Source organism: Frieseomelitta varia, unplaced genomic scaffold (assembly GCF_011392965.1).
Source record: "Frieseomelitta varia isolate USP_RPSP 00005682 unplaced genomic scaffold, Fvar_1.2 scaffold_662, whole genome shotgun sequence".
In the NCBI taxonomy this organism is placed as follows: Eukaryota; Metazoa; Arthropoda; class Insecta; order Hymenoptera; family Apidae; genus Frieseomelitta; species Frieseomelitta varia.
The window spans coordinates 40186-56052 of record NW_025110437.1 but is presented as its reverse complement, the minus strand read 5'-3'; the positions used below and the strand labels follow the sequence as shown (position 1 = coordinate 56052).

The following is a 15867-nucleotide window of genomic DNA, read 5'->3' as shown; positions in this document are numbered from 1 at the left end:
AATGATAAGGGCCTCATCACACAGGTAACTTGATTCTTGATGATCTGGTTAATAATCTTTTATTCAGAGATAATTCGTTGATGAAACAATTATCGTTTTACTTCGGATAATCCCGAAAAATTAACTGAAATTATGTTATACGGATTGAAACTGCGTGTGATCTACGTACGGGAAGCGTAGCGGAGTTTCAAAGAGCAGCTTCCGTGCACAGATGCCGCCTGCGTCACGTTTTGACTGGTGAATCAATTACATTTGCTGAAATTTATTTCTCAGACTACGTGAAATGCTAACGTAGTATCTGCATGTAAGAAGATAAAGGAAGAATACAAGTCTATGAAACGTCTTATGAAAGGAAGAGAACTTATGTTCTTAATTAATACTTTTTGGTTAGAAAAAAAATGTCCTTCCAAGGAAATATAATTTCATTTTTTGTTCTGTATACCTTAAGGTAAACTTTAAGCATTTCTGAGTGTCATTATTAATAGAAATAAGTTAAGATTTGCTAATACAATAGGCTGGTACTTTTAATAAATATTCAAAATAAAGTATTATTAGTATATATATTCAAAATAAAGTATCATTAGTATAATAAAGTATCAGAGAACTTTGTTCACACTCACTTTTCATATTTGATTTACATTGTTCTCGTTATTTCATCAGGAACAGAATATAATTATGCAAAAATTACACAGCTGTTACTAGTTGCAGTTGATTAACGAGCCAGTGGGGTTTTTGAAAAGTAACAATATTCCTGCAATTGCTTTCCTAAATCCTCCCTGATAATCATGACTCGAAGATCAAGATGACTTGACAGCTAGTTTTATAACTGAAGAATTGCCAATTCTCGATTGTACCATTTTTATGTATACCCATCGTGGGTATACATCAGTATTAGTTACTATTGTTGCACTATAATGAAACGACGTGTCACAGAAATATTACTACTCATGCAACATTGTGAAGTTTCTTCTTTTCCATCCAGTGGAAAATTGTCTCGATGCGAAGAAATTAACTAAGACTGGGTTCACAAGACAATTATCTTAAGGAAATAAAAAGAAAGAGGCCCATTATTTTGAATATCACGGAACAAGAAATTAATATTGGCATGGCACGACGAGAATTCAAGGGGGAATTCAAGTTGAAGGGAAGACAAAGTGTATAACTGCTTTACAGCTTCAAATGAATTTTTTGCAGAAATACAAAGCGATGAACACGCGAGTGGAGCATAAATCGGGGGAGGAGTTGGTGAACATAATCAGCGAGAACGTCGGCAGGATGCTCCGAAGGAAGATGGATGCGGTGACTTGCATCCGGATGGCGGCCGAGGAACACGCGGAGAATTGGGATAACAACGAGGAGGGGAACTTCACTTACGTTTCCGGGAAGTATAGTCCAGTGACGATGGACGAGAAGCCGCCACAGATCCCGTCCAACATGGAGAAAAACGTCGGCGCATACAGGTTCACAGAAAATTGCGCCTGATCAATTTAGGTTTTTACGGTTGAACGAGGCGAGGATTTATTTACTTCGATTCTCACTCTCTTCGCTTGTTCAGTGAAACATATTCATCCAAAAAAATGTTATCAGTTGTTCTGTAAACATTTATTAATTATGTTGCACACGTACGAAATACGTACGCGCGTAATTCATATCGAAGCATTTTGATTAGTGGTATCGGATGGAATTAGGCTGGAGAAGCTTGATACGTCTTCGGCATCGATTCGTAGGTGAAACGCTCGAGCCACCGAATTGGGTCTAGCATTCTGTCTTGGTCTGAATAGCTCGACGATAGGTCGAAGAAATTAATGGCATTTGCTCGGAAAGCATAAAATTAAATTAAACTTTTTCTCTTTTTTTTTTTTTTAATCATAAAACACAGATAACATGATTATTGAAAACATTTGCAGAGTGATAGAGTTAACGGCGGATTCACATTTCTACAACATACCGGTGAATACGAGTTTTTCGTCGGTGCATATACCTACAAACGTGTACGACATGTCGCCAGCGGTGGCCGAGGATATTAAGAAAACCGAGATCCTCGACGACACTTTCCGGCAAAACTACGAGTCAGATCCGGCCTTGTCTTGGCAGTACTTCGGCTCTGTCACGGGAATGTTGAGGCAATATCCTGCCATGCAGTGGAGAACGGATGCTATGCAGAATGATGAAGAGATAGGGCAAGAAGAAAAAAAGGATAAGGATGATGGGGGTGAAGAAGAAGCTGACACTTACGACTGTAGAGTACGCAGTTGGTTCATCGAAGCAGCGACCTGCAGCAAGGACATGGTAATCCTGATGGATACCAGCGGCAGCATGACGGGCATGGGGAAAACTATTGGTGAATGGAGTCATTAATATTTCAACAAATTACTCATCGCAATCGTAGGATATGATATTACTGTATTAACTTTGATTAAGTCTTCAATTTTATAACTCTACTTTTACATGCACGCGTTATTGTGTGCGCCTGCATGTATTAGTAGAGTTTGAAATTTGTAACAATCTGTCTGGCGTGACCGCGAAATATGTGTTAGAATTACAGTTAGAGGACAGACTTGCGGTTGTTCTGTGTAAACTGTAATGCGCGTTTGGAATGCACCGCGAATCTGAGGTTACACGTGCATTATTCAGGGAAGACGGTACGTCGATGCAATTGTATCCCGTAAATCTTCACGAAAGTTTACACAATATCTTCATTCCTGCTGTGATATGACTCAAAGTAAAACAATTGTTTCAGCAATGCGAAATTAACGTCACTCCAATCTTTCTTTCTTTCTTTTTTTAATTGTAAATGAAAGTGCTTATCCCTTTGTAAAATATCTTTTCAGCAAGGACCACTGTGAACGTAATACTGGACACTCTTTCGAATAACGACTTCGTGACTGTATTGAGCTACACAAATGAGACGTACGACGTGGTGCCTTGCTTCAAGGACATGTTAATCCAAGCCACTCCAGAGAACGTGGACACTTTCAAAAAAGCTATAATAGGTGTCAAAACAGAGGGTCTCGCTAATCTCACAGAGGCATTCTCCAGAGCCTTCAGTCTCCTAAGCACATACAGGGAGACACGCGGATGTGGTATTAATACACCGTGCAATCAGCTAATTATGCTCGTCACCGACGGCGTTCCTGGAAATCTGACAGAGGTTAATCGATACCTATTCACAAGAAATTACCTCCTTTCTTTTCTCTAGTAAAAGTATAGGTTGTATGTCTGATATTCTTTAATTAGATAGGATCTGATATCTTAAAAGAAATGATTTTATCTAACGAGATAATTATGCCTCAACAGATAATTGAGCCTTGATAATAATAATGGAAACAATTTTAGGGAATCTACATATACTACTATACTTCAACAGATATATTATGCTTCACATATAATATGCTTCAACAGATAATTAAGTCTTAATGACACAATGGAAACAAGTTTTAACATATATCACATATATAGTATATGTACAGTTTAACCATTTTTCTGTCTACATCTATTTGAACATTATTATTCATAAGACAGAAAACAATTCCTCCAATTAAGTGCTTCATCGTACAAAGGACAATGTCTTCTGCAGATCATTTTACGTGTCACTTTTAAATCATGCTTATAATAATTCGTTTTATTTGAATTACGGTTCTATAAAACTTATATTATCGATCGTGCTATCGCTGTCGCCGCGAGACCGCGCTAAAATTACGCCAACTGTAAGTAGATTTGACGAGCGTGATTTCTACCGGAAAGAAAGGTCGCGTTTCAACCTCTATCCTCTCGGCGAGTAGCTCTTCAGTTTTATGAGATCCCACTCGAACCGGCGAGAATCATAGCGATCTCTGTCTTTCCATCTCCACCTCTCTTTCTTCTTTTCCACTCCTTTCATCTCTCTCTCGTCTTCTTTTCTTTCCCTCGTCTCGTCTCCTTTCCACCTCTTTCCCCCTTTTCCTACTGCCTCGTCGCTCTTCTCTCTCGCGTTTGTTCTGCCTTCTTACTCCTCTTACGTATCTCTTACGTAGTTATCCACATTACGTATACCGACTGCTTTCTTCGCCACAGCCGTCTCCTTATCGCTCTTGCCAGCGCATCGTTTAGAAAACGCATCATCGACGATAACGTCATCACGTGGCATTCCGAATGCACTGTGAAATTTTATGGCCACCAATCATTAGAGCACGCTGCTTTCGAATGACCCTTTTTTTTTCAATTCCCCCATTATCCTTACCGTCAATCTTTGTTTTCTCCTCGAATTTTACATATTTCGTTCGTCAGTTTTAGCAACTATGTATAATCTGTATGAATTTCGTTCAGGTATTCAGAACGTGGAACTGGCGGGACAATGACACTCACATACCCGTACGAGTGTTCACGTATCTTTTGGGAAAGGAAGTAACCAAAGTTCGCGAAATCCAATGGATGGCCTGCCTAAATCGCGGTTATTACACGCACGTTCACACGCTGGAAGAGGTTCGGGAACAGGTGTTGAAATATATACCCGTAGTCGCACGGCCCATGGTTCTCCAGGAAGTAATACACCCTGTCGTTTGGACTCATGCTTATGCAGACATTACGGTGAGACAATCACTAAATTGTGTAATATATAAGTAACAGATGCAATGTATAATTTGTAACCATCATTGCATAACCATAATTGATCTGCAAGTGATTCAGAAATTATCAAAATTACAGCAACGTAGCTGCTAGATAATTTTAGGCATTCGAAGGAAACAAAACATTTGGATAGCTTAACGATCTGTGGATAAAAAGAAAGGGTATCCGTGGTATCACTGTTTCCTCTTTGTGCTTTTCACACTTTGTATACATATATATAGTGTCCTGAATTCTGTGAACCTTTCTGACTCGCCTTCCGTCACTAGAATCCAGCACTCGCCACTTGGTTGTGGCTGGTGATGCAGCACAAGGAGCAACGATCACGGCTTCAGAATCTTCTGAAAGGGAAACGTCTGGGCTTGCGAGTAAATGAGGACGATATCTACATACAGCAGGTTCAAAGAAAGCAACAATCACCCCTAGTAGCTTGAAAGCTGCCTTATCGTGCTCGATGCGCTGTCTCCCTCCTGGCATTTTTTAGTTGAATGTAGAAAACAAATAGTAGACAAACGTATCGTCCAAATAGATGAATCTGGACGAATCCTGCACAATAATTATGACCAGCCAGACACTTTTATTTTTATATTTTTTTTCTTTTTTTAGTTTTAATCTTGCTCCTCTTCTGCCCCGAAAGATTAATCCCATTGGAAAGATGCGAGTGTTGAAGCAGACTTTTTTTCACAGAAGTGTTGGATGTTTTCTCATGTCCTCTGCATGCAATATTTTTTGTTTCTTTTTTCTGGTACAGAAAAAGATACACATCGTGAATCGTAATTAATAAATCGGACAAACATCCGTAACACGTAGAGAGAGAGAGAGAGAGAGAGAGAGAGAAGACAAATTAAACGTACGGCAATTTGCAAACTTGTAACTAATAGAGTTGCACGTCAAACAGCTCCACAAGGACGAGGACGTTCGACAGGACGCATCCCTGTTGAATACGACAGCTTGGCAGGAATACAGGCTCCTAACGTCCGTCAGCACGCCGGTGTTCGACCGTAAAGGGAATCGCAACAATCGGACAAGAATAGCGAATTTATTAGGTGTGGCAGGCACGGATGTACCAATTGACGACATCCGAAAGCTCACGTTGCCATACAAACTAGGCGTGAATGGATACGCCTTTATCGTGTCCAACAATGGATACGTGATACTGCATCCGGACTTGAGACCCGTTTTCAAAGGCAAATTGAAGCTGAATTACAACAGCATCGACCTCACAGAGGTGGAGATCTTGGACGACGGTCGTGGCCCAAGGTAATTTAATTAAACAGAATTTCCTTTAGATTTTCATATAGACATGTTTCATGTACAGGGTGGAAAGAAAGGTTTGTCCGTGGCTGTCGATGGTCTTGAATTTCAAGGTCAAAATTTTCTTTTTTGCATGGTAAAACACTTCCAAGAAACCATAGGTCGTAACATATTAGTTTTTTTTTTTTTTTTTTAAATGGCAAAAAGGGTTCTTGAATATTTAACACCGCGTGCGTGCTAACAGCGACTTTATACCATGGATGTATATTGCGTACTTTTGCGTATTAGGTTTGTAACATTTGATTTGTTGTAGCTGTAGCATCAGTGTAGTAAGTCTAAATAATTGACTGATAAAACTAACTGTTAACATTATTCGAAATGCAAACATTACATCCACGCGTCCAGAATCATAAAGTCGCTGTTAGAACGCACCCGTTCTGCGGTGTTAAATGATGAAGAAACTTCTGTCATTTTCTAAAAGAACTATTTAGGTCGACGACTTATGGTTCGTTGGAATAGCTTCACCTTCGTGAAACGAGTAGAATACAATGCAAGAAAAAGAAATTTTTTGAGCTTGAAATTCAAGGTCAAGATCAATTTTGCGACAGCCACGGATGAACTTTTTTTCCATGCTGTACAAATATTTATTGTCTCTCGTGAAAGGCACGATTGATCGGCCAGTCACTTTGTGTGGTATTAATTTTCGCTATAAAGAATAAAAAAAAAAGAAAGGGGCGAGGATAAGTTAATCTATTTAAAAAAGTAGACACGAAGAAGACAGATATTGTCACAGAGAGCTTTTATTAAAAACGAGTGCAGAAACCCCGGGCCGGAGGTGTTGGAACTGCGAGCCGCGCTGGTCGACCACAAAAGGGGCAACCTGAAAGGGGTGCCGGTGAAATTGCATTACGACGACAACCGTCGGGTGACACTCGAAAGACGTGACTACTTCTACGCGCCTCTCCCAGGGACGCCGTTCGGCCTTGCGGTCGCTTTGCCCAACTACGGCACAACTTGGATCAAGGTAATCCTCTCGAGATGATATCGTGTGGTACACGCGCATTGCTAGAAGTTCACAGAGTCCCGGCAGTTTCTTGGTTAGTTCCGGGGCGATTCCGATGCCACTCGAGCTCGGGCCCCGCGTTCTCGAGATTGTGGGGCGCATAAAGATCCAGATGGAGATTCAGAGCAAGCGTAAACGGTAAACAGTGACCATCTGCGGAAACAGGCCGATCGAACAGCAAATTAGCTGAATTCGATGAAACTTGTCGTTCGACAGGTTCTAGAAATTCTTTTGTTAACCCTTTGGCTACCGCAGATACTTTGATATGCAGGATTTCAATCAGAGCGACGACCTACACTGAGAACGACGACATCGTCGTCGTGACATTTCTCAGAAAGTATTCTATTGAAATAATTAAAACGCTGAATTGCGCTACGTTAAACCAATATTATTCTACGTTGAATTGTTAGTACGCATACTAAAAATATGACAGTAATTTTAAGCTTTATTTCATATATATCTAATAATCTAATAGTGAGGTATAGTACAAAACATTGTATGGGTTAACATTGTTCCTACGTCACATTTCTTGCATTCGTAGTCGATGTCTTCTTTCTTTTGTTATGTTTTCTACGTACTGTACATTTCCGTCTTTTTCTAATTAATTTATCATTATACCTTTTCAATTTAAAGTTTTCATTAAATGAAATTTCATAAATGAAAATGAACTGTAATCATGTTTAAATAATACATGGCTAACGAAAGATGTAATTGTTAACAATTAGAATTCACATACATACGTCTGATCTAAGTGAAGTTTGCTGCAATTATTGTCAATAACATTTCTGGGTGCCTTCAGTTTGATTCGAGCAACGTGAAGTTGTGTCTCGTTCGCTCTTTTTCGAATCATCCTGTTGTCACCTGTTTCTTTTTTTTTCCTAAAAAGTTAAGATTTTATTTTTTACTAACTCAACCTAATCAAAACGTAACCTAAATAGAAAATTCTATCACTTCATTTTTTTATAAAAAAATCGAAATTTTACTTCTCACTATCTCTAATCTAATTTGCGTCTTTTTGTGATTAATTTATGAAAATTTATTTTGTGAAAATTTTATTTTAACGATATTAAATGAAATAACTGTAAAATAATATATGGCTAACGGAAGATGTAATCGTCAACAATTAGAATTCACATATACGTCTGAAGTTTGCTGCAATTATTGTCAATAACATTTGCCGGGCGCCTTTGGTTTAATTCGAGCAACGTGAAGTGAGCGGCTTCTGTTCCAGGGGACCAAAGTAAATTAAACGTCTATAGTAGTCAAGGGATTAAGAAAGTTCGAAGCCAGATTTATAGCAGAAATATACAACAACTTAGTTGTACTTGCGTTGAACAGTAGTTTATTTTTCCAACTTATAATATTATTAGTTTATTATAAGTAGTGTAAGTATATCTAATATTATATAATATCATAATATTAGATATACTTGTAATATTATAGCATATATTACAATATTATAATATTATAGTATATCATAGTATATCTAATATTATATAATTTTAATATTATAATATTATGTAATAATGTTATAATATTATAATATTACAGTATTATAATATATTACAGTATAAGTGTATCTAATATTATATATCTTAATATTATAATATTATAGTATTATAGTATATTATAGTATAAGTATATCAAATATTATATAATTTTAATATTATAATATTATGTATTATAGTACTATGTATAATATTACAGTATTATAGTATATTACAGTATAAGTGTATCTAATATTATATAATTTTAATATTATAATATTATGTAATAATATTATAACATTATGTAATATTATAATATTATAGTATTATTTTAATATTATAACATTATGTAATATTATAGTATTATAGTATATTATAGTATAAGTATATCTAATATTATATAATTTTAATATTATAATATTATGTATAATATTATACTATTATAGTATATCTAGTATTATATAATTTTAATATTATAATAATGTCATAATATTTTGCAATCATTTTTCTAAAAATTGCACTGCACGCTGTTCAAGGTTGGAGACGAGATCAGAAGGAATCAGAATTTGAACATTAACATCTCCGAGTTCTTCGTGGGCAACAACTGGCGAGTGCACCCCGGTTGGGTGTACTGTCGCTTTCATTATTTAGAGGGCCACGAGTCCGCCAATCCGGAGGAAGAGGTGAGGTACTTTCTGGACTTGTTAAACAAGCCTGGCTGGCGTTGGTCTGAGCAGTACGAGGCCTATCCCCTCAACGAAAACGAAAGCAACTATACCCTCAACTGCGGTAGACAGACTTTGTCGCACGACGATTACTACTGCAACAAGGAGCTGATGCAGCTGTTGGTCTTCGACGCGAAAGCAACGAACGCCAGCTTCAACAGCGACTTTGTGCTGGACGATCAGCGAGCGGAACGCTTGGCAAAAGATTACGGTGTCTTCCTGAGATTTGTCGCGACACAGAGCGGTTTAACCAGGTGGCATTATTTGGACACGAACAAACTACCGGAGGACAGCGACGACATCGTTTTCGGTGACCTTCACAGGAGAGCTGTGAACGAGCCTTGGTACAAGGGTGCCATTTTCCAAAATATTTTGGACCCTAACAGTATATCTCTGTCAGGTGATTGGGAAAGGATTCTTTCCTCCACGAAGTTGTTTAGCTCTTTCTTTCCTTTTTCTCGTCAGTCGTGAAGTTTAAAAAGCAACTTTACTAATTTAACTTCTGAATGATTTCAGTACCCTGGGAAGCAGGGGCCGACGCAACGGTGACAGTGTCGATCGGATTATTCCCAAAGGACGGCGGGAAAACCGCTCCAGCGGCGGTGATTGGTTTTCAGATGCCAATGACGGATCTCTATAGAAAGTTTATTCAGCTAACCTCCGCGCCAGCCAACTCGAGCGACCCGATGAACTGCGCCCACGTTTGGATAGATTGTTACTTGCTCGATCAGAATGGCTTCGTCGTGATATCAGAAGCGCACAACGACACCGGCCAGTTCATGGGAACGCAGGAGGGTGCCGTGATGAATTCCATGGTCAACCAGGGTCTCTACAATCCCGTCGACGTTTACGATTATCAAGCCTGGTGCGAGGAGGTTGTAAGTAAACTTGCTGGTAAACACGACTGGAAACTAGACTGAAACTCCATTCTCACAATGATTCATTTCATAATTCTATTCCGTAAGCTCTCGTACGTAACGAGGTCTAGCAAGGTCTAACACAAAACAAACGTTATTATTCTTCCCCGGACATTCACGATCTTATGACATGTAGTAAACATGAAGCTTTCAAGCTCCGTCGCCGAGCAAAAGCTTGTTAAAAGCTCTGTGTCGCGAGAGAGGCGGAGAGCCGGGTGTGAGAAAGTTCTCTCGAAAGGAAACTCTCGAGAAACAAGTAAAAACAAATAATCGAAAAGTTCGTCGGTGGGGGGCGGGGGAGCTGTCCCGCTCTCCGGCGACGTATTTCTAATTCGCGCGAAGTTTCGCCCCGAAGGAAGAAAAAGTTGCCTCTGTTCGCCGAGCGAATGGACAGCCGCAGCTTGCGGGAAAATCTCGAGAAAGACTCTCGACGACGAGAGGACGAGGAGAACGATCTCACGAGGACGAAACTTTATCCGCAGCGCATCAACGACGCGGCCAGCTCACTGACGGAGCCGCTGATGCACGCCTGGAAACTGTTGCTCTGGTTCCTGCTACGCGTGACGTGGTTCACGACCCAGTTCGTCAACTTGCCAGTCGGTTATGCCAAAGTTCACTTCGACGAGGACGCTCCGGACCCGCCACCACCGCCTCGCCCTTACCTCTATCATTATCCCTGCGATCAGAAACGGGTGCTTTACATGATAAACAACACGATCGCTGGCCAGGGTATCACGAATCATTCGGACTATTGCTCGAGGCCGTTCTACGCCCGTAGGGTCAGTGTCTCTCAGTGTTTCACTCTCTGACATATTGTTGACCGGCAATTTAACGCTATCTCACTAGCTATTTTTTCGCAATTTCGTATGAAAGTGAAACAATCTGAATACACTTCAGCATACATTATTTATACAGGATGAATTTAAACGGAGCTTTGTGTAATTCATATGTATATTATATTTTATACACATAATATGTTTCAGTTGGTTATAATTTTTTTGGCATGATAGATTGTATAGCAATCACGTAGGTGCACAACAGATTTTGCAAGTATGTCTTTTGAAGAGAACGCGTACTCTACACGTTTTAGTTGGACTTTTTTCTTATACCAGTGACTATTTTTTCTAAAATGCGGTATCTTTTAGTTGTCCTGGAAGCCTAATGAAAGCTTGAAAGCCTGAATCAATGTAAGAAGCTCTTTTAAAAGTGCCAGATTCTGTCAGATAAAACGTCTGCGTATAATTCATTGAAAAGTTCCTCACCGTCACGATTGGAATTTTTGTAACACTAGAATTGCGAACGAAAACCTAAATATCAATAAAAAGTAATTTCTTTTTATATAACGAAGCGAACAAGGGTATGCTGTGTTACCCTGAGTGTCAAAAATTAAAACAGCTAGTGAATAATGTGTCAACAATGTGTCAGAATATAAAATAAATGCGCGTGTGTTTGCACGCGTTGAAGGGATTAAATGATTGTGGTAGATTAAAGAGAAGCTTTAAATGTGATTTACAGGTCCCACATACGAATTTGTTATTGGTAGTGGTCGACGCTATATACCCGAGCTGTTACAAAAGATTAGTGGTGACACCGGTGAGAATCTCGCCGCTGGAATACACGAACGGCTCGGAGAGCGCTCCCTGTCATAAAATTCCGCTAAACGACCTTAAAAGGAGGCGCCTGGAGGGCTGTTTCACCGAGCATCCCTTGGAGTACGAGATCGAGAGCTGCGGAGGGGCATCAGGACTGACTGTATCTTTGTTATTGCTCTCTACTGTTGTAGCTAGGATCTTGTATGCATTTGTATAATTGTCCAAAGAAAGAAAGAAACTATACGAATAATATAGCAACGGTAAACGTCAATGCTTATTGTGTCGAACTTTACAACTTCTTATAATAAAGGTCATTGAGGTGAATTGATCTTATAAAAATAATTGATAAAATCAATGATCACTGTAATTTCGAGAAATACTTGTGCAAATTGACAGGCAGACTATCTTTTTATAGGCTAAAGACAATCCAAGGAAATCCAAATTGATCGTAAGGAAGAAAAGAGAGCATAAAGTCTGGCGAAATATCCTTGCCCGTGCAAGATACGATTTCCTGGTGGCGTCGCCAAGTCTGTTGATAGGGAGAGAGGGATCTGTCCTAGAAAATGTTTTGTCCCCTCCCCTTATTCCTGGCTATTCAGATCGCAACTCCCCCGCCAGTTTAATTGTAATTTTCTCCCATCTAGTAAGAAACGCTGCCACAACAGTATATGTCTGTTGAAAGTAGCTGATCAAACAGTTTTTCATCGAGGACAGATGAATCATCCAACAATTCCTGTTGCAGGAAATTCTCCAAATTAACAATTAATTCAACTCGTTGGATTTCTAATCCAACTTCAATTGCTGAACAAAGTTAATCGGAAACAATCAGTTTTTCATCGAGAACAGATTAATCGGCCAACAATTCCTTTTTCTAGAAAAACTTCTCCAACTCGTTGGATTTCCAATTCTCCCACTCCTCGGTCAATTGCTGAACAAGATGAAAAATTCAAGGACAATTCCAGCAGTCTATTTCCCGAAACTCGTTGGATTTCTAATCCTAATTCCTTTCCTGTCGCCGAACGGGATGAAAAATTCAAGGACAATCCCTGTCCAGGTATTTCCTGAAACGACCAATTCAATTCAGCCAGCCAATCGATCGTTCCGATTTAGGCACCTCTGTCGTTTCCTCTCGTTTTCAAGAAAAAGAAAAAGAAAAAAAAAAAAATCCTGAAACGTGAGAAACATCGACGAGGAATTTGAATGTTCCCGTGGAATGCAAAAACCAGATCGGTGCCAGGAGTTCGTAAGCAAGCAAGAGCGCGGAGAAGAGTCAGAGCGGCGGGGTCGATACGAAGAAGAAGCTCGGGGGAGAAAACAAGGGCGGTGGAGTTCGAAGGTGACTTTTTTCCGGGAGACAAACATTACTATCAATTTCGTAAGTACGGTTTATACGGCGCGGCTCGGCGACGCGGCGTCTGGATGGCCGGCGAGCCGCGACGCCTCGTTGCTCGTCGTCGCCGCGCGCAAACTCGCGCTCGACGTTCGAGGGAACGATCGATAAGCCATCGCCAGCCACCGACTCGTCGCGTCGAAAGTCGTACGGTGCGCGCACTGCATGGCGACCACGTCGACGACGACGACGACGACGACGAGCAGCACGACGACGACGACGACGACGACGACAACTGCGGCCGGTCCGGAGTATCCTTAATGTCAGACGCGAGCCTCCTCTCGGCCTCGATTTTGTTTACCGTGCCCTCGCGTAAACAGCGGACCGCCGTGCAACACGAGAGTTATGAGGCCCCGTTTCCTACCAGCTATCGTCATCCTGATCCTGATCGAGGCACCAGACCGTGGTGACAGCATATCGTCCGACAAGTAAGTCGTTCCACGCGAAATCGCCACGTGAGAAGAGATCCGTACCGTTTCATTTTCCATTCTGTTCGTCGTTCTAATCGTTCTCTTTGTACACGCGCTTATTTACACGGCCGATAGGACGGTTAGAATTGAAATTTATCCAGTCCACATGCGCAACCCCCGTGCACGCTGATGCACACGTTTCTCGTTCGATTTGTTGTTGGTGAGAAAATTCTTTGGAGCAAGTTGGAAATTTGTAGAATAGAATTGAAAACGGTGGGTTTCCTGGATTTTTCTTTCATTGGGAAAGTGATTTCCAAGCATCGAAGCACAAAAGGTGGTAGCAGGTGGATGGATCGTTTTCTAATTATTTACAAACATATCGTGGGTATGTCTTTGGAGGTTTGATTTGACGATATATATATATTACATAGTTACGTATCGTAATTCGATTGTTCTTCAATCGTTAACGTTTCGAATACGTACGCGACTTACATAAAGTACGTACACGTTCCCAAGCATAACATTAAGATATACATAGATACAGGACTCGTGCTTGATACAAGAATTTGATTAACTACCAAAGTGGTCAAAATCACCGATTCATAATTATTCGTTAGAAATTTTACGTATTTTTAGATATGTATTTGTTAGAGATTCCCCGCAAAATGTATAAATTGAAGCTTGTATGTTCCATTGTATTGTATTATAATGTTTTCTCCTTTTGACTTCTGTATCAAATGTCTCTAATGGAAATTCGTAGCTTTAGTTCTACTGTTAATCTGTCGACAAATGTGACAAACATTTGTCTAGGAAGAGTGATGCGAATCATTCGACGTTTGTTTTCCTGTACAGAGTGGGAACATGGGCGAAACAGCTGGGATTCGAGCTGTCGCAGTTGGGCAAGTTCGTGACCAACGTGGAGAAGTTCACCGAGAGTTACAAACAGGCAGCGGTGAAGCCACGTGATGGTACTTATCTAGTCCACGAGATCGCTAAAGACATCAAGGCCATGATGGAATCTAAAATATCAGCTATCAAGGTACGTGCATACACCTGTTAATTTCAATTATTCAAATTTCTTAATAAAAACTCTTTCAACGCGAGTAATCTGTCCTGATGTATTTTAATATGTAACGTGTAACAATTATAAGAATTCCAATAGTTTCTATGTTTTATAACAATATAATTAAAAATTATATTTCAAATGTTATGATGCAATATAATATAATAATGTTCAAAGTTTCATAACAATATAATATAATTAAAAATTATGTTTCGAGTTTTATAATTTATAATGTGATATAATAATGTTCCAAGCTTTGTAATAATATAATATAATTAAATTCCAAGAGTTTCTAAATTTTATAACAATACAATTAAGTTTCCAAGTTTCATAACAATATAATTAAAAATTATGTTTTGAGTTTTACAATTTGTAACGTGATATAATAATGTTCCAAGCTTTGTAATAATATAATATAATTAAATTCCAAGAGTTTCTAAGTTTTATAACAATACAATTAAGTTTCCAAGTTTCACAACAATATAATTAAAAATTATGTTTTGAGTTTTACAATTTGTAATGTGATATAATAATGTTCCAAGCTTTGTAATAATATAATATAATTAAATTCCAAGAGTTTCTAAATTTTATAACAATACAATTAAGTTTCCAAGTTTCATAACAATATAATTAAAAATTATGTTTTGAATTTTACAATTTGTAATGTAATAATGTTCCAAGCTTTATAATAATATAATTAAATTCCAGCAGTTTCTAAGTTTTATAACAATACAATTAAGTTTCCAAGTTTCATAACAATATAATAAAAATTATGTTTTGAGTTTTACAATTTGCAATATGATATAATAATGTTCCAAGCTTTATAATAATATAATATAATTAAATTCCAAGAGTTTCTAAGTTTTATAAAAATACAATTAAGTTTCCAAGTTTCATAACAATATAATATAATAAAAAATTATGTTTCAAGTTTTACAATTTGTAATGTGATATAATAATGTTCCAAGCTTTATAATAATATAATTAAATTCCAGCAGTTTCTAAGTTTTATAACAATACAATTAAGTTTCCAAGTTTCATAACAATATAATAAAAATTATGTTTTGAGTTTTACAATTTGCAATATGATATAATAATGTTCCAAGCTTTGTAATAATATAATATAATTAAATTCCAACAGTTTCTAAGTTTTATAACAATACAATTAAGTTTCCAAGTTTCACAACAATATAATTAAAAATTATGTTTTGAGTTTTACAATTTGTAACGTGATATAATAATGTTCCAAGCTTTGTAATAATATAATATAATTAAATTCCAAGAGTTTCTAAGTTTTATAACAATACAATTAAGTTTCCAAGTTTCACAACAATATAATTAAAAATTATGTTTTGAGTTTTACA

At 38.2% G+C, this 15867-nt stretch overlaps 2 protein-coding genes across 7 annotated transcripts in view; both read left to right on the top strand.

Annotated features, from left to right (window-relative positions):
• The first annotated feature begins 1164 nt into the window (after positions 1-1164).
• On the top strand, positions 1165-11860 carry LOC122535026 (voltage-dependent calcium channel subunit alpha-2/delta-3). Of its 2 annotated transcripts, XM_043666172.1 has the most exons (11): positions 1165-1460; positions 1908-2341; positions 2832-3151; positions 4306-4566; positions 4872-5000; positions 5501-5862; positions 6676-6880; positions 8943-9531; positions 9648-10009; positions 10531-10827; positions 11564-11860. In XM_043666172.1, exons 1-11 carry the CDS (start codon positions 1180-1182, stop codon positions 11855-11857), a joined length of 3534 nt encoding a protein of 1177 aa, XP_043522107.1. In that variant the 5' UTR covers positions 1165-1179; the 3' UTR covers positions 11858-11860. The 2 variants fall into 2 exon arrangements, with proteins under 2 accessions (XP_043522107.1, XP_043522109.1); XM_043666174.1 differs by lacking the exon at positions 4872-5000.
• A 1227-nt stretch (positions 11861-13087) lies between these two features.
• LOC122535028 (voltage-dependent calcium channel subunit alpha-2/delta-3) overlaps positions 13088-15867 on the top strand; it is a 14085-nt gene continuing 11305 nt past the window's right edge. For 4 of the 5 annotated variants that reach the window (XM_043666182.1, XM_043666181.1, XM_043666180.1 and 1 more), the window contains exons 1-2: positions 13224-13458; positions 14293-14479. In XM_043666182.1, the coding sequence (XP_043522117.1) occupies positions 13376-13458; positions 14293-14479 (270 nt within the window). In that variant the 5' untranslated portion in view covers positions 13224-13375. The other variant, XM_043666178.1, reaches the window with a different exon arrangement.